This window comes from Pagrus pagrus (assembly GCF_965226575.1).
Source record: "Pagrus pagrus genome assembly, chromosome: 2".
Taxonomy (NCBI): domain Eukaryota; kingdom Metazoa; phylum Chordata; class Actinopteri; order Spariformes; family Sparidae; genus Pagrus; species Pagrus pagrus.
Window position 1 is genome coordinate 13,756,494 of NC_140186.1, and position 22,101 is coordinate 13,778,594.

The following is a 22,101-nucleotide window of genomic DNA, read 5'->3' on the forward strand; positions in this document are numbered from 1 at the left end:
ATGCTGTACTTCGACCTAAAGTGACACCCCGCTCAATCTAATGAACAAAGGCCTTCATCTGTGCATTGTCTTGAGCAGCCTAAATGCACATTTATGTCTGAACATAATGAGACAACATAAATCATTTTGCCTGTGTCTGTCAGGGTCATACTGTTTGCACTTACACTGTGAGATGTTTTAAATGCTTTACACGCTGTAGGATGATTGAAAAACGTGTCCCACGATTACACCAATTTAAGAAACAGTCCAGGGGACTGTTGTCTTTATTTTAAGGGTTTGGAAACTCAGTTGTCCCATAAGTGAATGTTTGGATTATGGATGAGAAGGCTGAGAGCAGCAGGATTTAAGGTAAAAGACTTGATCATGATCAGGATTAGGTCAGATTACGAATAAATCTGTGCGTTAATAACAATCATATTACAAATATTGTGTCCTTTAAACGTCCCCGGCTTGGCCCACTCTTGACTTAAGGAACATGGCGCATGTCTTGAACTTCAACCTCGGATATTTATTCAGCCTCGTTAATCTGTTCGACAAAATGCAAATCCATCACTCAAAACTCTCGCGATAAATGCCGCCTATATATTAGGGCGGATGGAGGGGGCCTCGTCCACTTGAAGGGGCGTTGGGTTTCCTTGAGGACCTTGGTCAGATTTTTGGAACAGTCAAGGGTCTCAAATCTGCAACCATGTCGGACGCGGTGATTAGTTTCATGAAGGACTTTTTGGCCGGTGGTATCGCCGCTGCCATCTCCAAAACAGCTGTCGCTCCCATTGAGAGAGTCAAGTTGTTGCTGCAGGTAAAATAATTGAGCAAAGCATGGCCGCATGATTACCGCTTTGTGCGTAAAGTGTGCGTAAAAGTTGGGTTACTGATTAACCAAACACTCAAACGTAAATCTGGAGTAAAACAGGTTCAAATGTGCAGTGTGTCAGTTCAGAATGCTTGGTGCGTAATGTCAAGGGGCAAGTGAGAGGTCCTGCGTCAACGTGGAGATGGTTTTACGCACCGGCTATGATGGCAATCACGAGAAGGTCCTAATACGCAGCCTATCCATAAAATGGCCGTAATACAGGTTTATGAGCGACTGCTGCGTTTCTTTAGCTAATTGTTACTCCAGTATAACAGATGACCGCAGTAATATTTAGTGAAATTGAATTTCTAAATTTAACTCGAAGTCTGTAATCTAATACACAGCTGATTCTCAAGTGACAGGAGTGTGCATGTAGAGTGCGATCACACAGAGCTATGCCTGGCTGGAAAATATCACACACGCAAAAATAAGTTAATAAAATTGAATAAAAAAATATATTCTGTCCTTTCCCAGAATGTTTTACAAGAGAATTAATCACTTTTTTGGATTGTTATATGCGTCTTTTTTATGGGTTTTCACCGTCTTTGTTTACAGGTCCAGCATGCCAGCAAACAGATCACCGCAGAGATGCAGTACAAGGGAATCATGGACTGTGTTGTCAGGATCCCAAAGGAACAGGGCTTCATCTCCTTCTGGAGAGGCAACCTGGCCAACGTGATCCGTTACTTCCCCACTCAAGCCCTCAACTTCGCCTTCAAAGACAAGTACAAGAGGATCTTCCTCGGTGGTGTGGATCAAAAAACACAGTTCTGGCGCTACTTCGCTGGTAATCTGGCATCTGGCGGTGCCGCTGGTGCCACCTCCCTCTGCTTCGTGTATCCTCTGGACTTCGCCAGGACAAGACTCGCTGCCGACATCGGCAAAGGCGCAGCCGAGAGAGAGTTCACCGGTCTTGGGCACTGCCTCACCAAGATCTTCAAAACCGATGGCATCAAGGGTCTATACCTCGGGTTCAACGTGTCAGTGCAGGGTATCATCATCTACAGAGCGGCCTACTTCGGATGCTTCGACACGGCTAAAGGTGCGCACACCTGCTCGATGTGCCTTACATGTTTTTAACGTGAGTTTATGTGTTTTCTCATGACTTACCTCCTTCTTCATCCAGGTATGCTGCCAGACCCCAAGAACACGCACATCGTCATCACCTGGATGATCGCCCAGACTGTCACCGCCGCAGCTGGCATCATCTCATACCCCTTCGACACCGTCAGACGTCGTATGATGATGCAGTCTGGACGCAAAGGAGGTGAGCGTCACTCATCACGTTCTTATTGTTTGGCACAGATTGCGCATTTTACGCGTGCATTCACGAGCATTACGCATCACCATCCCTGTCTCCATCTCCACAGCTGACATCATGTACAAGGGCACAATCGACTGCTGGAGGAAGATCCTCAAGGACGAGGGAGGAAAAGCTTTCTTCAAGGGTGCCTGGTCCAACGTGATCAGAGGCATGGGCGGTGCCTTTGTGTTGGTGCTGTACGACGAGATCAAGAAGTTCACATAATAAACTTTCTCATCTCCCAGTCCCCGAAGGAAACCCTTCACGTTGTTTAAGTCTTAAGTCATGTGATCGAGTGATAACAGCTTGTGGTGTATTAAAATGTGGGCATGCACCCCTCTGGTAGGTCTACACCTGACCCGGGTCACCATGCCTCCTCAGAAATCTGTATATATCCCATCTACGACGTGTCAAAAAAAAAAGTCCAGCCAGTGTTGCAGTGAAGATGTGATGATGGTGATGCAAAGGATGACATCACTACCCGTCATATGCTCCTCATGTTAGTCAGTTTGTGAAGCAGTTGCCGAGGCCCATGTGTTATGTTGTGACCACTCTGACCCATGTGTCCCACCTCGCACATTATTTTATTAAGAATAAAGATTTATTAGTCTTACAGTCCAGTCTTTCTGATGCATGTCCTGTTGTCGTGGCAACCTGTCACCTGCAGTCAAACAGGCAACTTTTCCCGGCAGACATTTTGACACTTGACTGCTCTGTCAAGTGTTGTGGTAAGTCATGAATGACACAGTGACCCTGAAACTGAAGCAACTAAATGGAATCCAGCCACCATTCCTCTCATTTTTGTTTCCTACTCCAACATGTCAAAATATCTTCAGAGAAAATCTTTACATTGGTAAATGACATCCAGGAAATCCATCCTGATTTTCACTTCACACAGGTCTGAAATATAAAGTAGCTGAGAAGCTACTAGCAAAATATTAAAAGTCCCATAAAATATATGGAGCAGTTTTATATAAAAACTCCCCTAAATACAACCTATCCTTTGTACCAACTGAGGCATGTGCTCAATTGGTACAAGTATGTTTCTAGGAATGAAGAGATCAGACAAAGATTTTCTATTTAAAGTTGTGTAACTGCACACTGTTAACGGGTGCAAGAACAGCTTTGTTTTAGAAGGAACAAAATAAAAAGAACACCAAAATAATATTTCAAATATATTTATTTCTCATTGTTTACAAACATAATTCTCTCTTGCATCATTAATTGTACAAATGTCAGGAAGGGCAACAAATGAAAGCAAATCAAGATTTGCAGACTTACCGGAAACACTCACTGAAATAATAAACAACTAATTGCTTATTTTGTCATCATGGCTTTTGAAGATTAGGCAATATGTTGTGCAAAAATACAGCGAGCTAACTGCTGTGAAGAGTTACTACATTATTTAGAAGCCACAGTTGAACTGATTTCAAATGCATTACAATAGCTCTGAGCGTCATTTGCTTTATTTCAGCAACAAAGAGCGGAAAACAATCCATCTTGTTTATATTGTATAAGCATGACGACACAAATGACTGTCTGTTGATGAAGTCAATTTTTTTTCAGCTCAGTACCTTCCAAACCTAACCTTTATTGATGAACAGACACCAACAGATGCCACTAAAGGGAGCCGGCGATGTGCTTCTTTAAAGCAGCTGTGTTCTCAGCACCAGGCTGGTCGCGCTGCACTCAGTTTTTTTGACCTTGGGACGGATTTGTTGGCTGAATCACTGGTGGGGGAAGCGGAGCTGTGGTGGGCAGAGCTGACCAGCCTGGGACCTGCTGGTGTGGACAACAGAGATATTTCACAATTACATATTCACCACTTTAGAATAACATTAGAGACCTAACATACTTTTTCCATTGAAGTCCATTGAGAAGAAAATCTAACTTTACATACAAGTTGTACTGTTAGCTAATTATTTAAATTTGGGCTGTTGAGCCCAGCAATGACAGAAAGTTTGACATCAATCACAAAATAATATTGAAAGTTTTGACTAGAAAAACTATTCAACAAGTACATTATTTCAAATAACATTTAAAAAGGCTTAACACACAGAAATGAATGGGCGAGACTTGCCAATATCAGTCATCCACAGCTACTTTTAACAGTCTGAAAGTCTTCTGTTAATCAAATCTCTGCAGCCATCAGACGGCGGCAGGTCAGACAGTCGTGTGTGATAAATCTGCAGCCTTCTGTCTGAGAGGAGCATCGCAGTGTGCTGCAGCACTGATCCTCTTTATTTGCCACAATTAATCATCACATGGAACAGAGGTGCTTTTATGCTGTGCAGCTACCTCTCAAAAGGATTTGTCTTAAAGACAAAATCTCCCAGTCCCAAGAAGAAGGCACGTGTTTATCATTTTAATATTTTTCTAAAAATGTTTGGATGAGCAGGTGTTCAATCACCGGCTGTCATACTGTTGAGAGGATATAAATGATTTAAAACGTGTACATTACCTGAGGGGGTCTTGCTGGCAGACCTCCCTTTCTTAGCAGTGGACACACAGACGGGGTACGAAGGAGCTCCCTGGTATCCAACTTGTCGCTGGTAGTCTGCCAGTTGTTCTGAGCGCTTTAGACCAGGTGTAGGCTTGACGGACTCCAGCCTCTTAAGAAAAGCCTGAAAGAATCAGAATTACACATTTTACCTGGTAAGTAATGTTTACAAACATACTACAAATGCTTATTGTCCTGGCACATTGTTAAAGCCAACATAACGTGCATTATTGACACGATCAGTCATATTAGCCTGGAACGATGTCGGTAGGTTTTTTTTTACATTCAAAGCTTCTATTGAGGTTTTCAAATGACACTTTTCATGATGTTATCACTCTAAAAAAGAATTTTTTTCTAAATACTACAAAATTCTCAATTTGAATAAACTGACGTATCAAATTAAATTGAACACGACCAAACAGCTCGCGAATGCAGATATATAATATCTATCTTTATTTTTTTGGAATGACTTAAGTAATTTATTGTAATTGTGTTAGACCCAAAGTACATTTCTTGTTATTGTGGTTGTTTAAATGTAATGTAATGTACAGTGCTGTTAGATTGCTGCTAGATTGCCCCGTTAAGACAGGTGCGTGTCTCCCACCCAGTAAGCAGGAGAGGAAACACAGTTTCACATTTTTTTGACTACGGTGGAAAATTGTTGTTTTCGAAAAGCTAAATGACAACAAATGTGGGATGAGGCAGAATATTTCACAAGATACAAACATTTTTAGAATTTTTGGAAACTATACCATCTACCTTTTTCAATCAGTTTAGAATGTTGGACTTTACAATGCTCTGCTGAGACATTTGAAATGGTTGGATCACACAAGTCAGAAACAATCTTCGGCAGCCACCACAGGACTCTAAGTCTAAAACTAAAAATATTACTGTAGCAAATCTTTACAAATGAATAGAAATGCAAAAAAAGAAAATTCAAATGGCAATGTTATGAATGAAGCTTCGAACAATCAGTACAGCCCTAGATGTGGGCATAATATGAGGTCAGTGTCAAGAGCTTTCTTGAGAGAGCCATCCATCAATTTGAATTTGAAGTGCTTCATAATATGTACTCTTAACGCAGCGAAGCTCAATCACAGAGTTTTATGTGAATAATGAAGTCCTTTCTAGCATTTCATTTATTAAACCATTTGCTGAATTTTACCGTCTTTAAACCCACAAAACATATAACACTTCATAACATTTAAGAAGTGCTCGTATCATTGATTAAATAACACATATTTGATTGGAACAGATCGTCCTCATTCTACAAAATCCCAATTAGATTATGAAAATAGAGAAATATCTGCTCCTTCACAGCAAACACAACCAAACATAATGAGGCAAAACAGTGTAGGCAAGTTGCTGAATGTCATACATGCAGTCACACACCCACATGGCATGCTGTGCAGAAACACATCAGTAAGCAGAAACTCGTCATGAAGCGACGCAACAGGCAAAAAGCTCCACAGTCAAGAGACCGTTCTACTAAAGTTCACAAGTGCTCCTGAGGTCATAAAAAGACACTGCACACTTCTATTTGCAGTCAGACTGGTCACCTACTGCATTTCCAACGTATAAGTGATTTAAAATCTCTTCAAAATAAATCTATCCCTCCATATTAACATCACTTATTTGATGGAAAATGTATATTTAATGTGTAATTCACCAATCTTGAAATACAGAGTTGTAGCTCTACTTGTGCAGGACTTAGGGGGTGTCTTACATGTGTGATGTGTGGGGTGGATATACTGATCACACGGCAGATTCAGTTACTTCACTCTAAGAATAGAGAAGGCACAGAAAAGCACCCCCTGAAAACGTAGAGAGATTGACTCAAGAGAGAGAACAGTCTGTTCTGGAAATGACTGAAACACATTCCCTCATAAAAAACAACAATCAGGATCTCTAAGGTCTCTCCGATCGCTAATCAGCAATAACAACAAACATATGTGATGATATCAGTGAAGAAAGGAATGCAATTTTACTGTCAACAGCTGAAACACCTGTCAGAGGAGACAATGAATCTTTGCGGTAGTGTTATAATTTCATCAGTCAACACAGCTGCTTTGTTCGCCCTGTGTTTCTATTGTGAAGTGGTCAAGCAGAGTTAATATACGGGGTGAGAGGCTAAAGCTGCAGATGCCGACCTGTCTCATAATGTCACTCTGTGGCGCTGCTGCAGGCCTGCCACCTGCTGCCATCTGTCCAAGTCCATCCGTGTCTGCTTTCAGGGGGGGCACTGTTACTTACTATTACCTATCAAACTAGTGTCCATCAATACATGTCTACTTAAGAGGGAAATAGCTTCTAAAACAACAAGTGTTATAACTGTAGGAAACCACACAGGCTAAAAAATATGTTAATCACTTTTTCATCATGACAATTATGTGTGATTACCTGAAACTACTTAACCTGCAGATTCTTCCTGGAAATTACATTCTGGTTGATTAAAAACAATTTAAGACTGTTAATACACTGACACGTGTTAGAGAAAATCACTGATGCAGAAACTGACTAGTGAGTCAAGACAACTGAATGCATCGTTTTTTGTTGATGAATGAAAAAAGAAATAAAGCAATACCAATATAAAGCAAATATCTAAAAGCAGTAATGAAATATCATTAATTACATTTACACAAGTACTATACTCAAGTACAATCTTAAGGCAGATGTACTTTCCTTGAGTATTTCCATTTTCTGCCACTTTATACTTAAACTCCAATACATTTAGTAGACAAATATTGTACTTTTACTCATTTATTTGATAACTTTAGTTATTCTGCAGATTGCATGCTGTATCAGAGCCAAAGCATTACATAGTAAATTAATTTATTCTAACAGCAATCAGATTAAACAAAACACTGATTCCGTGAATATCGGATCAGATAATCGGTCGACCCATATTATACAGTATACTTACATGTAAATATTTGTATAATCTACATTTACTTGCACTTTTAAAGTACATTTATTGCCAGAAAATTTATTTTAATACTTAACACTTTTACTCAAGTACAGGTGCCTTTCACTTTTACCAAAGTAGCATTTCACACAATATTATTATTTTTAGTCAAAAAATGACTTTTGGGTCCTGGTTAATAGTAATAATAATATGTAAATATGTAAACGTAAAAATATCTAATGATACAATAAAAGAGATTAAAGTGTGGCATTATCAAAAAGAAACAACAGCCAATATAGAAATGTTTTGGCATACAGTATATTCTCATCAACAGAGAGAGAGATCAGAATATTCAAAGAGCCAGCAGCAGCTATGTGTTTCAGTGCAAGTTTACATGATTAATTACATAATCATGCAAATGAGAAATCTGGAAACTCTTCTAGAGACACATCAGCCCCAAATTTACCTACCACCTGCTGCTAAATCAATTAACAGTTTTTTACAGCAGCAAATGAATAGATTTATTTTGAGATTAATTAGTACTTTGCCCTTGTTTACGGCTCAATATAGAGACAGTCACAGAAATAAATGCCATGTGGCAAAGGTCTCAGCTGAAGGTTTGACCTATTGGACTCTATCTTTCTTTTTTTAAACAGCTGTGAGATCCCTCAATTGATCTGCACTTGCTATAAAAAATGTTTTTACTCTTTTCAATCCCACCTGGAAACAGTCGCTGATGGCCTTGTGGGCTTATGCAGATCATAAAAAGGCATTAGTGCTAAATTAAGACTGCTTCTTAACCTGTCAAAAGTTGCTTGTCGATGTTTAAAGCAGAGAATTAGAGTGACAGGAATTCCTATGCACTATGAGTATCGATCTACACAGGAGGCCAAACTCACCAGGTTCTCCCTCTCGATGCGTTGCTGTTCCCGTTGCCTGTTGAGCGCACTGTGAGACAGGCGATTGAGTGGTGAGTTGCTGGTCATGTGGGCTTTTTTCCCCGCTTTACTTCCTGGTCGTGGCCCTGGAGAAAGACGTGAAAGTACCCGGAGAAGTCGCTGGTTCTCATGATCTATGGATCGGACCTCGTCATTGGTGAATGAGTAGTTCTTCCTGTTTCTTCCTCCAGGACCGTGGGAGACCAGTTTATCTCCAAGCTGGCTCATGGAACTGAGAGAGTCTGATAGGTGAAAAGGACATGTTCAATCTGAGAGATACTGTGTTTGATTTAACGTTTAAATTATTCTTTTTTTTTTTTTTAGATTGAACCAAGTGTGGTGGATATGATTGTTTATGAATACCACTAAAATATGGGAAAGTATACAAAAAAAACCAACATATCCCTAAACCTTGTGATGCCAGCATTTATAACTTAAATGGATACTCCAGGATAAGTGAGCTGAATTCTTAATTTTGTATATTTAATTGATATCTTATTATCAGGTTGAAGCGTAATATTCAACATGCTCAGCAGCACAAATTGTCTGTTATGTAAGGAAAGATCTGTTGATGTTTGGTGCAAACCTACATTACAAAGTTATTGTCTCAAAAATGGAGCGTAGAGCGTTGGGTAGTAGTGTTCAAGTACATCACCTGTAGCTCTCGAAACATGCAGGTTTACTGGTCTCCCTCAAGAGAAAAGTCTGTTTGTTACATGATTCAAGTGACACTAAAGATGAAGTCGATTAATGTCTTATTCCTCAATATAGAATGCCTATACGGTATGATGATTTAAGGGGTACACTTTTTAGTAAAATACTCTGCATTTCTTATGAGTTCTTGTAGATGGATTAGGGGTGGAAATATCTGTGCACCTCAAGATTTGATTCAACTCCGTTTAGAAAATAAAAATAAAAAATAAATAGAAGCGTTTTAAAAAACAAACATAGATGCATCTTGATGCATCAAAATGTGTATGTTTAAACAAGATTTTCTACTTTCAAAACCTAGCACATTCATAACCATATCCATATATATAATAAACAGATGGATTTACTTCTTTTTTCTTTGCTCACTCTCAGCCATCCTCACCAAAACTCAAGAAGTAGCTTAGAACGTCTATCAGTTTACAATTACTGACTTTTCTGCATCAAGACATAATACTTCAAGGGGAGAATGTCTCACCATTGCACTCTATTTTTTCTTGTAAAATACAAAATACTTCAGTCTTCAAATCTCCTTCAAATCAAAGTATTTGAGATAGAATATTTACTCTTTCTGTGAACTGCTCAAAACTCATATCAGGCCCCAACTTGTGATGCTTTGTCATGAGTAGATACTGTTGAATTTTAAGGGTTCACATGCAAAAAAGGTTGGGTACCACTGGTATAAAGTAAATACAGCTGCAATGATTATTTGATTTATCGATTAGCTGATCAAAAGAAAATTAAATCGCCAGTCATTTTTCAAGCAGAAATTTTAACATTTACTGGTTCCAGCTTATTAAACAGAAAGATTTGCTTCTTTTATTTGTCATGTATTGTATTACATGAAGTGTACTTGGGTTTTGGACTGATTGTTGGACAAACGAAGCAATCTGAAGATGTCACATTCAGCTCTGTGAAATTGTGATGAACTTTTCTTTACAATTTTTTTACATTTTATGTACCAAATGATTATTTGTTTAATCGTGAAAATAATCCCCAGAATAATCGATAATTAAAATAATCATTGGTTGCAGCCCTAAAAGTCAAGAGCATAGCAAACATAACTAACAGACAAGAAGGGCAAAAGTTTACATACACTCATCTTCATCCAGATCCGAGTCCTCATCCTGATCTAAAGTGCGAAGGCCACTGGAGGGCACACTCCCCTCCTGCTGCTGCTGCTGCTCTTTGAGGCTTCCCTCTTCAGCCTCTGTGCGGTTCAGGTCAAGTGACTGGAGAAGGCTGGAGTCAGGAGAGGAGAGGGGGCTCACATCTGTGATTGTATCATCTGATTCCTCTTTTTGGCTGGCAGGCACATCCCTAGCTCCTGCTGAGCCCACTGGGATCCGTCTCCCTCCAGGGGACAAAGAAGACTTGTTGGGCCTGGGAAGGGTGGGGGAGTCTAAACTGCTTCTCCTGTTGCTGCTGCTACAGGAGCTCTCTGAGTCTGCATCCATGCTGGCCTCAGTTGAAGTCGGGGATGGACTTCGGTTGTACCGACTTCTTATCCGTTTTTTAGGAGTTTGTTTATTTCTCCCTTTGGAGTGTTTGGCATTGGACGATAAGGATTCATCGTCAGACTCATTTGGACTCTGGCTGTATACATCCTTATCTTCTGCCTCTCTGGCCTCAGCCGACAAAGCCATAAATGTTCCCTTAGACATTTTCGAGTGCAAATGAAAGTCTTCCTCGCCATCACTACTATTATTGATGACTTTATCTGATGTACACAAAACAGATATGCTGGACGCCCTGCGCCGCTCTTCCTCGTTTGAATGACAGGCGTTCTCTTTCCTTTCTGCTCTGCTGCTGCTGTTGTTCTCGATTGGCTTCAGGTGTTTTTGTGTCCCATCCGTCCTCGGGGGCCAAGTCCCTTTTGTATTTTTAGTCTGTTTTGCATGTAGCCACTCTTGTCCTGTTTTGCTTTGCTTGTCTTTCTCTATCTTTTTCCCTCCATCTCTGCTGACGCTGCTATCATCACAATCACTATCAAAAAACGAATGATCCACTTCACCTTCGAGATCACTGGGGTTGAACATGGCAGTCTTCCCGATCACACTGGACCTGTAAGGCAGTGTAAGATTTACTGAGATGTTAGATAGTTTAAAGATCAAATAATTAATGTTTCTACAAATTACATACATTTGACATCACATAAGCCATGCCACTATGTTGTAATTGACATCCATTGGGGTTCATTTAGTTCCATACAACATCAAACAACAAATCACGTCTGCATTATTGAGTGCGACTAATACTCATTTTTGGGGCGCCATGTTTTAGCTGATATTAGGTCAAAAATTCCAATATTGATATTCATGCATTTTTTTTACAATGATCCCTCAAATGTGGTTATCAAACATTTGTGACAAATATATGTAATGAAAGGAGGATATTTTAGAGTTTAACAATACTTAAATAAAATCTATGCACTGAAATAGTAAACTTCTCTGTGAATTTAATAATCATAAATGACCCCAAGCCTCTTTTTCTGCATAGTCTCTGAAAAAAAAGAGTTTCTACATCGAGCTATCAGGCCAATATCAGCTGATAATATCGACCATCAAGTCAGTCAGGGTCTAGCATTTATCTTTCTTGACATGATTTTGTGAGGTTTCAGTTTCGACTTTTCAAGCTTTACTTATAGTCTGCGTCACCACATAAAATAATGTAATATTGGCAAACATGTATTCAAACTCGATACATCTGCTCTTGGTGATAGATGACACATGCAGGAACACTGTTTTACACACCATAACGACTGATAGAAACCAATGGCTTCGTGAAAAGTATAAACTGAAATATAAAACAGGCAAAACTGCATCTTTTAAGGTGGTGTGCATTCAAACTGATAGCTAGCATAACATGGTCCAACTGTACGTTTAGGTTAGCTACCTTTAACTAGCTGTATGGCTACAATTTCTTACCTGGTGGATGGTCACACGATGAGGTAAGATGTTTGAAGAAGAACAGCTGTGTGAACTCCTTTAGAGAGGGTGTATTCCTGCTGGGAAGACGAGCAAGCTGAATTAGCGGTTCAAATTAAAATCTCCGTTAGCGGGCCCCATAGCTGCAGCTGTCTGCTGTGAGCGTGACAGTACCTAGTAACTATGCAACGTCACTTCCTGACAACGGTGGCTGAGCTGTTGAGCTCTGCTGTAGTCTCGTGCGTAAAAGCAACTCGACAACAACAACAACACCGAAGGTGTCATGTTAAAAATACTCAATAATATCTCTAAATTTACAAATATTGTGTAAGTACTTTAACAAAATAAAATAAAATAAAATAATTTATACTCAAGCTCCATTTACAACCATTCATCCGCTACAGAAATGCAGTTGGGAAAGCTGCATACAAGCTAGTGGGCCTTGACTTAGGATTTTATTTTTTTCCTTATACTATTCACTCCCTATTTAAAATCAGTAACATCTTTTAAAGATGTTCCTTATCTGAGAAAAAAAAAAGATCCAAGTTTTGAACAGAAGGTTGAATTAAATGAAAAGAGATTCTTATGTAAATCTTGAATGTACATATGACTGCAGGTTTCCAATTATAAACTGCAATACTGAAGTTAATTTGATAGGTTATACACGAGTACACGTGACTGGTGAGTGAGCAGAACAACTGTTTGTTTGTTAGTCTATTTTTTCTATTGAAGGAATATCATTTATTAAGTTTTATATTTTGACTAATTCTTGACTAATGAGCACCTTGTCAGCACTATATGCAAAGTGCATTAGCTTCTGTCTTGAGTTTACAGAGAAACCAATAAAAAGTGATTTGTCTTTAAACTACTTAGACATATCCAGAATTAGAACTGGCAGAGGAATAGACATGAGGTCAATGTAGTTTTTCTTGGGGATCTTTTATGCCAAAGTAACTGCTCCCCCTAGTGCATACTCATTAACAAGAAAGGGGATTATCTGAAGGCGCGTCCCCTGACATTGCAATTTGTCACGGGCTCTCTCTTAATAACATTGTTAGACCTAGAAGTGACACACACAAATGAAATACCAATGTCCTGGGACAATAGGACGAGGGTGAATCTATAGTATGAACCTGTGTCTGGTCACTGTCATATAATTTACATGCCAATGCAGGATGGGTAGAGATGGGAATTGAATGGGGGTATTTCTGTCGCAGTCTCATGCTTACACAATCGGGCCATGGATGAGAGGGACAATACGTTTCAGCAGTCTGAGCTCTCAAGATTTTAAAGAAAATTCACATTTTATTACGCCTACTGGTGAGATGAGAAAAGCATCCATTTGACTCTGACAACTGACTGGTTGTGAAAACTCAATTAAAGGCAGTGATTGTTTTCCAATAATGGGCTTCGTCAGAGGGATCATTACAGATCAGACAGCTTCTTCTCTACAAGCAGTTCTCAGAGTGGGACCAAGGGGCGCCTGGGGGTCCTTGAAATGTTTCCAGGGGGTCCACAGCAAAATGAGGATTAGTGTAATTTCACTGTAATTTATTCAGTAGCAAATGTATAGTATGTATATTACAAAATGCATAAGAATGAGGCTAAATTTGTCTTTCTCTGCTCATAATTACCTCCGCCATGTAGGCCATGTTGTCGCCCATTTTCATTTGTTGGTTTGTCAGCAGTATTACAAAAACTACTGAAAAGATTTCCACGAAACTTGAACAGAGGACTCAGCCTAGAATAGACCCCATTACGTTTTGGTGTGGCTTTTTCCTCATTCTTTAACACTGTGACATAGGACATTTTTGTTTTCTCATGGAATAACTCATGGATCTTGATGAAAAAGATCAGCTACTGTATATTTAGGTGGCTGGTTGGACCTTGGTTAGGACCTGTGCTATTTGTTTGTCTGTAATAGAGCTGCAACTTATAGTTATTTATTGTTTATAAAATGTTAGAAAATAGTAAGAAAATGTTGCAAAGCCAAAGCTGAGGTCTTCAAATCTGGAGTCTACTGGAGAATATTTGGCTTTTTTTTTTTTTGAAAAATGGCCAAAACAATTACAATTTGTTTTCTGTTCATCGACTTACATATATATCAATTATTTCAGTTACAGTCTGTAACTTTTAAACATTTGAATACAGAAAGAAGGAACATTTAGGACACTGTAAAATACAGTATCCGATACAGTTTAATTACTTGCAAAATTGTCCATGTTATAAAGTAGAAGAGGTCTTCTACAGCAGATCTCAATGTAATCCAGCAGAAGGGTTAAAAGGCCATGTTATACAGTACATCAGTCTTGGTGGGTTAGTTTGTCTACCGGTAACATAAAGCAACAACAAGAGTGTGTTGACCTTGATGCATTCTGAATGAAATGAGCCTATTTAGTATCCATATTTAAGCAGCTTTGTCATTAAATAATGGTTAGTACAGAAAGTTCAGTACATGATATGATCAATTTCTCTTTTCAGCACAGAATTACATCCATTTGTAGTTGCCTTTATTGCTGAGACAATAATTTATGCAGCATTTGACCAAGCTGAACATGAACATTTAACATTATTACAAAAATTACTAAAATTTGCCACATTGGGTGCATTTCTATAAAACAACCACATTTGTAGATGCTTTTTAAATGCCAAACGATGTGTGTCTGAAAGGCTGTGAGAGTTCAGATGGTCTTTGGTCTCTGAGGCAGACACAGATTATAATACGCAGTCTGATCCCAAAAATCTGGACCTTTCCAGCCGCACCAGCCCTGAAAAAGACAACAAACAAACATGCATTCAGCACTGTGCAGGCCATGAAAATCTATACTTTACAGAGAGATATGCAGGTGTTTATTACAGTTACCTTGTCTGTGATAACCTGTAAGTCCTCTGCTCCGGTGTAATGTGGATCTAAGATGAGATAGCGGATCTGCCCGGTGGTCTCGCTCCATGCTACCCCGAGAATAGTGTGAGCTAAAACTCCCCCTCCTACAGACAGACAAAAGTAACATGAAGACACCCCCTGCATTCATCTGAGGGAAAACCTCCTAAGTACTAAGTATTACGTAAAACTACACAAATGTTGTTAATTAACAAAAATGCTTGAAAAATATGAAAGAAAAGTACCAATCATGACAGGAGTCCCTTCAGAAAGGAAGTGGTTTGCCAGTTCTCTTCCTTTGGAGGCCAACTCAGAGCCTTGACTGCAGAGTAGAAACATTCATCATCAGATAAACCCAAACAATACGTACACCATCATCACACAAGGTGCTCTCCACAGGCAACATACAACACACCTCACAAACATGATCTTGGAGGTGACCTCGAGCAGCTGGTTCAGAACAGCCTGAACCTCGATGGATCCGATCCACTGTCGTGATCCAACAAAAGACTTCTGTTTGTCTCCGACATCCACCAAAGCCTGGAGAGGAGAGAATTGGACATTTCTATAGTATTGTGACTGTTATACAGTGCATCATATCTACAGAACCACCACCGCTGTTCTGTACCTGTTGGATCTCCTTGTGTGTGGGCACAGGCTGCTCTGTGTAGCCTTGCTGCTCGAACCAGGAGCAGATGGTCTGGAGGGAGCGATAAGCACAGCCCCAGCCATTATCATCCATGTGGTCCTGCATGTAGTGGTGGTAGCTGTAGGTCCCCTGGACCAAGTACACCTTGAGAAAGACATTTCAAGGTTACTAATCCTCACAAAGTACATCTCAGTATCTATCTTTGAAAGCGGAGCTAGAAAGAGGAGTGTGAAAGACTTTAAAGGCCCCAAATTATGCTAATTTTCAGGTTTATACTTTAATTTAATTAGAAAATGTTCCAAAAAACACATTATTTTTTTTCTCATACTGTTCATTGCTGCAGCACCTCTTTTCACTCTCTGTCTGAGCAATCAGTTTTTGCGCCTGTTGCTTTTAGCCCGGTCTGCACTGATTGGTCAGATTGGTCTCTCACAGACCCGAGCAGGCAGCGCCTTCCACATAGCTCTGCTGATGTTTTTGCAACCATGCCGTTGGCTTGGCTGAGGGTTGGTGACTGTAAAGTTGTGACTTCACAATCTTACTGAAGTCCTGATGGCTTGTTTAAAGGCACAATTTCTGAATACGGGCTTTATGCATTTCTGATTGAACATTTTCATTCTTTCATTCATTTATGAAGCACCTAGACCTACTTTATAATCAAAAAAAGACATGGAAATCTCACTTTCTTCAATATGGGACATTTAATTTGGTGGTTAGACATACCCTTCCATTGTCCAGAGTGGGATGTGTAAGGACCAGGTGAGGGTTTCGGAGGTAACCATCTCTGTAGGGCTCATTGGGAAAGTGGTACGCATTGGCTCTTCTGAAATAGGGCCAGTCATCTAGCAGCTCAAACTGTTGATGCAGTTCCTAAAAAGACAGAGATTTTGTGCAAAATAACATTGTAAAATAAGTCAGGTGTCAAGCAAAGATAATGCATGTTTCTTGCAGAATGAATTGGTTCCACTGCCTGTTGGATAAACAAATATTAATCTCTGTGCTACACAAATTCAATTTCAGGGGGCTACACGTTGGCTGCCTTTATTTTGAATTTGTTGTCCTTACCTTACGTTGTGTCTCTAGTTGGCTGTCAGGCACTCCTGCGGGGTAAACCACGGTCACGAGTCCTTTGGGCTCTGGCAGGAGGAAGTGAAGCGGTTCAGGTACCAGCAGCGTCGTCCCCTTCATGTGCTGCAGGATCACTTTCTCCATCTCACACAGCTGATGAGTCAGCGCCTCCACCAGACGCTCAAAGGCACTACAACGACAGATACAAATATTTCACAGTGAGCAGAACTCTTCATGTTCATGGCTGGTGGTGAGTTTGGCTAGTAAGAACAAATCTAATGTTTTAAGGTGAGACATACTCTTTGATTGTGTCGTTGCAGGCGGTGCGGATCACACAGTCCATGGGAAGAGTTGTAGAGAGGAAGTGGGATTTCTGGATGGTTCTGCTGAGGATCGGGGGTGGAAGCGGGCCAGTCTTTGTCGCCTCCATCATCAGTCGAAGGTTTATGATGCTCTGAATGACAAATGGGAATTTACATTAATCAAACATGCAAAAAAGGATTTCACTGCTTCTAGATTACCATATATGAGTATCTGTAGTTTTTATTCTGTAACAGTAAATTGAATATATTTAGGTTTTGGACCTTTAGTTGCACAAATCAAGACATTTAAAGATGTCACCTTGAACTTTAATTTTTTTACAGATATTGTATAAACTAATCAATCTGCAGTGTGGCAGATTGATTGTAGTGAGGCGGACATCACACTGGGCTCAGGGAAAATGTAAAGGGCATTTTTTTTGCTTTTTGTCAGATGTTGTAGAAAACAATACATTAGTAAATTAATTGAAAAAAAAAAAGATTAACTGACAATGACTAATTGTTGCAGCCTCACTTCTGTTTATCTAAAAATGCAAAAGACTGCTAGGATGCTGTGGCAGAGAAAGGACAAAAAAATACTTTTAATTCTCATATTAGTTCAGAATAATACAAAAAATGACAATACACGCACAATCTTCACATACAAAACATGTACCTACCACTGATGAACTTTTTTTGCTTTTCTTTTTTGCAGATCTCTTGCCTGCGCTCTCTTGTTCATTGGTCCTGAAATAAACAAAAACTTTATCACAACTCAGTGAAGGATTTCCTACAATATAGAAAATATCTTCACAGGGTGAACTTACTGTATCCATTGTTGTAAGTCTTCACACAGTGTGTTTGGAGTTATTTCATCAGGTGTTGCATGAACACCTCTGTTTGGCCAAATAATAACAGGACTGTCACAGACTGTGAGAACACAGGATTCAGATTTCACCTGAGAGTGAAGCGTCTCGAATGTTCTCGAGATGACTTTGTGCATGAATGGTACTGAAAGAAGAAAAGACAATATTAGTGATTTATAATAACACTCTTAAACACTTTTAAATTACACCTGATGGTTATTATACGACTCTTGCTGCCACATGTAATTGTCATGTATTTTATTTATTTAGCCAATTATAAAACACCAGTGCACATCCTATTATCTGCACTGTACTCAATCAACATTAATCTAGCTTTATAAGCAGAGTTAGAATCTTACTTTGGTTAATTGTCTTTGCGATATTTCTGTCCTCAGTGTCCATGCTCTGCACTAAGATTTTTACGTTAAATGACCACCATGAAGAGGGCCCGTAGCTACGAAAGTGGACACCATACTCAGGTCCTTGGTTTTGTTTGGGGAATTTTAACATCTTGTGGACTACTTTACATTCTACAATCATATTGAAATTGAACATAATGGGATAACAATGGGATTTTAATGTCTTATTCACATATTTATATAAGAGTTAAAATTCTAAATTTTAATGTTTAAACAAACTAAATAAAGAAACTTTCTTTGTGTTCATGACTGAATAAGTAAAAAACAAAAACAAACTGACCTTAAAGGACAACACAATTTCATACTGTCTTACTTTGTTTATTAGTTTAATTGTTTTCTTAGACTGGGTTTGGGTTGCACTGAGGGATTTTGGACTCTTGACCACAGTATTTCTAGAAACCTAACTGTGGTCCTGCAGGTAGTAGGAAGGAGGATTTCCTCTAATGTACCTCCCATTTAGTAATAAATAAATGATGCAGCATCAGAGAAGAACACACAGCAGCAAGGAAAGTAAACCCTGTGATCAAAATAGGCACATTAATCATGCTAGTACAGCTAAAGTGTTGCTGGGATCCCTTTAAACATCATCTTACTCTATCCATATTGGAGTAAAACGTCCGTGAACGTACCATCTGTGCTGTCCAGCTGACATTTGAGCGATAGCGGCCCTCTGACACGAAGGACTGTCCCTGTGTCGGAGGACTGGGAGTCAGAGACAACCTGGGACAACACAAAACAAGTAAGAAGCCTGACAGAGAGCAGGCTGACAGAGTTTATAACGTCAACGTAGATAATTATTGTGGTGACAGCCGAGATGGAACCGAGGAGCCGCTGTCAGCTAGCAGTGAGCTAATCTACTAGCTAAGAGCGAGTTGAGTTTAACGTAAAGCCGAACAGAAAGGGACATGAACGATAGTCTAACAGTAAACTTACCATCGTGGAGTTTAGTACAATAATGTTAAGTTAAATCACAGATGTGTGTGCAGTTGTCTAATCACTGGAGGCTGACATGTCTGTTGTAGCAAATATTCAACGTGTCTCTGCCTGCTGCATTCTATTGGACCACACTGGCTCCGCCCACTTATGGTGCATTCACGGTAACTCGTAATTTGAACACTTTGCTGGGTTAGGCGACCACAGCAGAGGTTCCACACAACATTTTGACTTGTGTCAACAGAAAGAAAGTAAGAAAAGTAAGAAAACCACAGTGTAAAAGTACTGTGTCACAAGTAAAAGGCACAGCAATATATCTGGTTAAGTGCAATAATATGCTGCTGAGTTTTATTCTTAACCAATACGAGTACAATACATATTTATTATACATTTTCAAATTAAGAAACTCTCTTCATTTCCGGGACTGAATAAACAGTGTTCTGGGGACCTTATTTTCCTCTGAGAACAGATTGTTTACCCAATTATGGAAAAAATACATATTTCGGAGTTTGTATTATTACCTCATTAGTATTGTAAATATTAAAATTCTGAGTTTGAATTTCTTCTCCAAAACTCCATAGTGCCCCTTAAAGTAGAAAAAATAAAAGTAGCCTACTCATGATGCAGAATGGTCCATTTCATAATAATGTATATTATATAATTCAATTATGATCATTGATGTTTTGATACATCATACTTGAATGTAGCAAGTGGAAAAGGTGGAGCTGTTGTTTTTACTATATATACTGCTGGGTAGCTTGTAAATTTCACCTTGGAGATCATCTTATCTTATCCATAATACTGCTATAGGCTATAGTATCATATACTGTACAATTAGTCTGAATCTGCAAAATAATAAATGTAATCAAATAAATGTAGTCGAGTCAGTAGAATGTAACAGAGAATGGAAATACTTACCTGAGGTAAAATTACCTCGAAATTGTACTTACAGTAAGTGCAGCACTTGAGTAAATGTACTCAGTTACTTTCCACCACTGGTGTCAAATTAGATTAGACTATTCCAGAAGAAGGATCTTTGAAAAATTGAGGCAGTGAAGTTTCCACAAGAACAAAGCAAAGAATTACCAAAAAAAAAAAAAAAACCATAGTGTTGTGTAGCAGAAATGTTTTTCTTTCTTTCTCTGTCTGGAACCACTGAAGAGTTCATTTTTCATCTTTATCTATTCATCTATTTTTTTATTTATACATCTATTTATTTTGCAATGTAAAACAAAGCAGCAGAAACAGTGATAAAAGGAGAGAAGCAGATTGTGCAGGTCATATTTAGAAAATAAAACCCTTAAGGCTTATAAAATTAATTTCATCTCAGTTTGCATTACACGAAAATGCAAGTCATGTAATCCACAGAAATTAGCACAAGCAAACAGAAAGTAAGCATAAGGTAAGTTACACAAAACAGCAATAAATAAAATAATATAATGAGGGTGTGTACTGTAGTATTTGTGTAAACGTAGTCAGATGTTATCAGTACTTGAACCTGTCAGTCTATGGAGATACAACACAAATATTCTGGGGACATTTGGGCAAAAATCTACATCTTTATCAAAATACTGTTTCCATTATAACAGAGATTTTGTACACACAGACTGAATGATGAGCATCAAACATATGAGCAAATAACAGAGGGACTATTCTCCCTCTTGCTCCTCTTTTGTGACATAATGTGATTTTAAAAAGACAGAGGAAAAGAAAAGAGCAATGCCAGCGGCAAAATATAATAATAATGAAACCTGTTATAGGCACTTTAGCTTCAAATATTATGCAGTCAATCACACCGGCGTTCACTGCTAAAGAATATAGGCTGCTATGAACTCTCCTGTAGTGGTGCTGTTTTATACTTGTCTTTGATGCTGGTTCTGCTTTACTAGGATTGAGTGATGCATACTATATCTAATTATCCCAGCATCAGTGCCCATGTCACCCGTCTTATGCAACACTTGAAAACATGCGTCAACATTGTTACATTTTTGTCTTTTTATTCAGCTCTTTATCTGGATTTTATACAGTATCTACCTTTCTATCGAGAATGCAAGGAGAGTGGAATAAAATCATAATTAATACTTAACATAAAACAGTGAAACCAGTTTCTTGGTGCATTGCATATTTGCCTGAGGCTATTACATGGCAGCCATGCATGCAAGCCCAGGCAGGGTGAGTGGACACATAGTTAGAGATACTGTGTGTCATTGTTATGCGTATAGAAAAGGAAGCCATCTAACTATCATGGCTTGTATCAAACATCACCACAAAATGTCTTGAACTTAAGAGAAAGAGAGGCTGCATTTATAGAGAAATCAGATAACTGCTTTCTGCTAAACGTGGACAATTTCTTGAGCATATATATAAATATATATATATGGAAATTAAATGAAACGGATTCACATTATGGCCCTGTTACACTTTAATATGTTCAAACTCAAGAATGATTCTACTTCATTATTGGAAAGTCAAATAAAGCACATGCCTGGAAGCAGATTTGAAAATGAGGACAGTTTTAGGTCAGTCATGTTTAGTTCTAACGTTGCTTCTGCATAAAATTGTCAGGGGTTTGTTCAGATTAAGTGGAGGTGAAAAGGTTATACAAACATTTAAAAATCAATCGTCTGACACCTTTAACAAGATCAATGTACATATCGGCTTGTAGCATAGATTTTTTTTAACATATAGATGAAATTGCTGTTTTATTGTACCTTTAATAACATGTTTGGACCAGTTTTGACCCACAATGCTCTAAAGATCCGCTGTTAAACCCACTACAGTGCATAAACGCAACATTACCCGAGAAGATTTACTGTAAGTATCTATTTAAGGTCTTTATGTGCCTGTATGTT

At 38.8% G+C, this 22,101-nt stretch overlaps 3 protein-coding genes across 5 annotated transcripts; 1 reads left to right on the top strand and 2 right to left on the bottom strand.

Moving 5' to 3' along the window:
• The first annotated feature begins 614 nt into the window (after positions 1–614).
• On the top strand, positions 615–2,771 carry slc25a4 (solute carrier family 25 member 4). The gene is made up of 4 exons (XM_084382476.1): positions 615–799; positions 1,409–1,895; positions 1,980–2,120; positions 2,224–2,771. Exons 1-4 carry the CDS (start codon positions 689–691, stop codon positions 2,379–2,381), a joined length of 897 nt encoding a protein of 298 aa, XP_084238602.1. The 5' UTR covers positions 615–688; the 3' UTR covers positions 2,382–2,771.
• Positions 2,772–3,318: 547 nt separating this feature from the next.
• cfap97 (cilia and flagella associated protein 97) lies at positions 3,319–12,314 on the bottom strand. 3 transcript variants are annotated; one of them, XM_084382450.1, is made up of 5 exons: positions 12,135–12,314; positions 10,304–11,271; positions 8,461–8,741; positions 4,618–4,780; positions 3,319–3,935 (listed from the first exon to the last, which is right to left on the bottom strand). In XM_084382450.1, the coding sequence occupies exons 2-5, from the start codon at positions 11,244–11,246 to the stop codon at positions 3,820–3,822; spliced, it is 1,503 nt and encodes a 500-aa protein (XP_084238576.1). In that variant the 5' UTR covers positions 11,247–11,271; positions 12,135–12,314; the 3' UTR covers positions 3,319–3,819. The 3 variants fall into 3 exon arrangements, with proteins under 3 accessions (XP_084238576.1, XP_084238575.1, XP_084238577.1); XM_084382449.1 differs by having other exon boundaries at positions 3,319–3,938; XM_084382451.1 differs by lacking the exon at positions 3,319–3,935 and adding an exon at positions 6,807–6,880 and having other exon boundaries at positions 4,693–4,780.
• Positions 12,315–14,627: 2,313 nt separating this feature from the next.
• On the bottom strand, positions 14,628–19,361 carry ufsp2 (ufm1-specific peptidase 2). The gene is made up of 12 exons (XM_084368718.1): positions 19,250–19,361; positions 18,946–19,036; positions 17,859–18,042; positions 17,712–17,778; positions 17,032–17,186; positions 16,730–16,922; positions 16,388–16,534; positions 15,644–15,808; positions 15,431–15,555; positions 15,261–15,337; positions 14,998–15,122; positions 14,628–14,902 (listed from the first exon to the last, which is right to left on the bottom strand). Exons 1-12 carry the CDS (start codon positions 19,250–19,252, stop codon positions 14,816–14,818), a joined length of 1,419 nt encoding a protein of 472 aa, XP_084224844.1. The 5' UTR covers positions 19,253–19,361; the 3' UTR covers positions 14,628–14,815.
• Between the last annotated feature and the right edge of the window lie 2,740 nt (positions 19,362–22,101).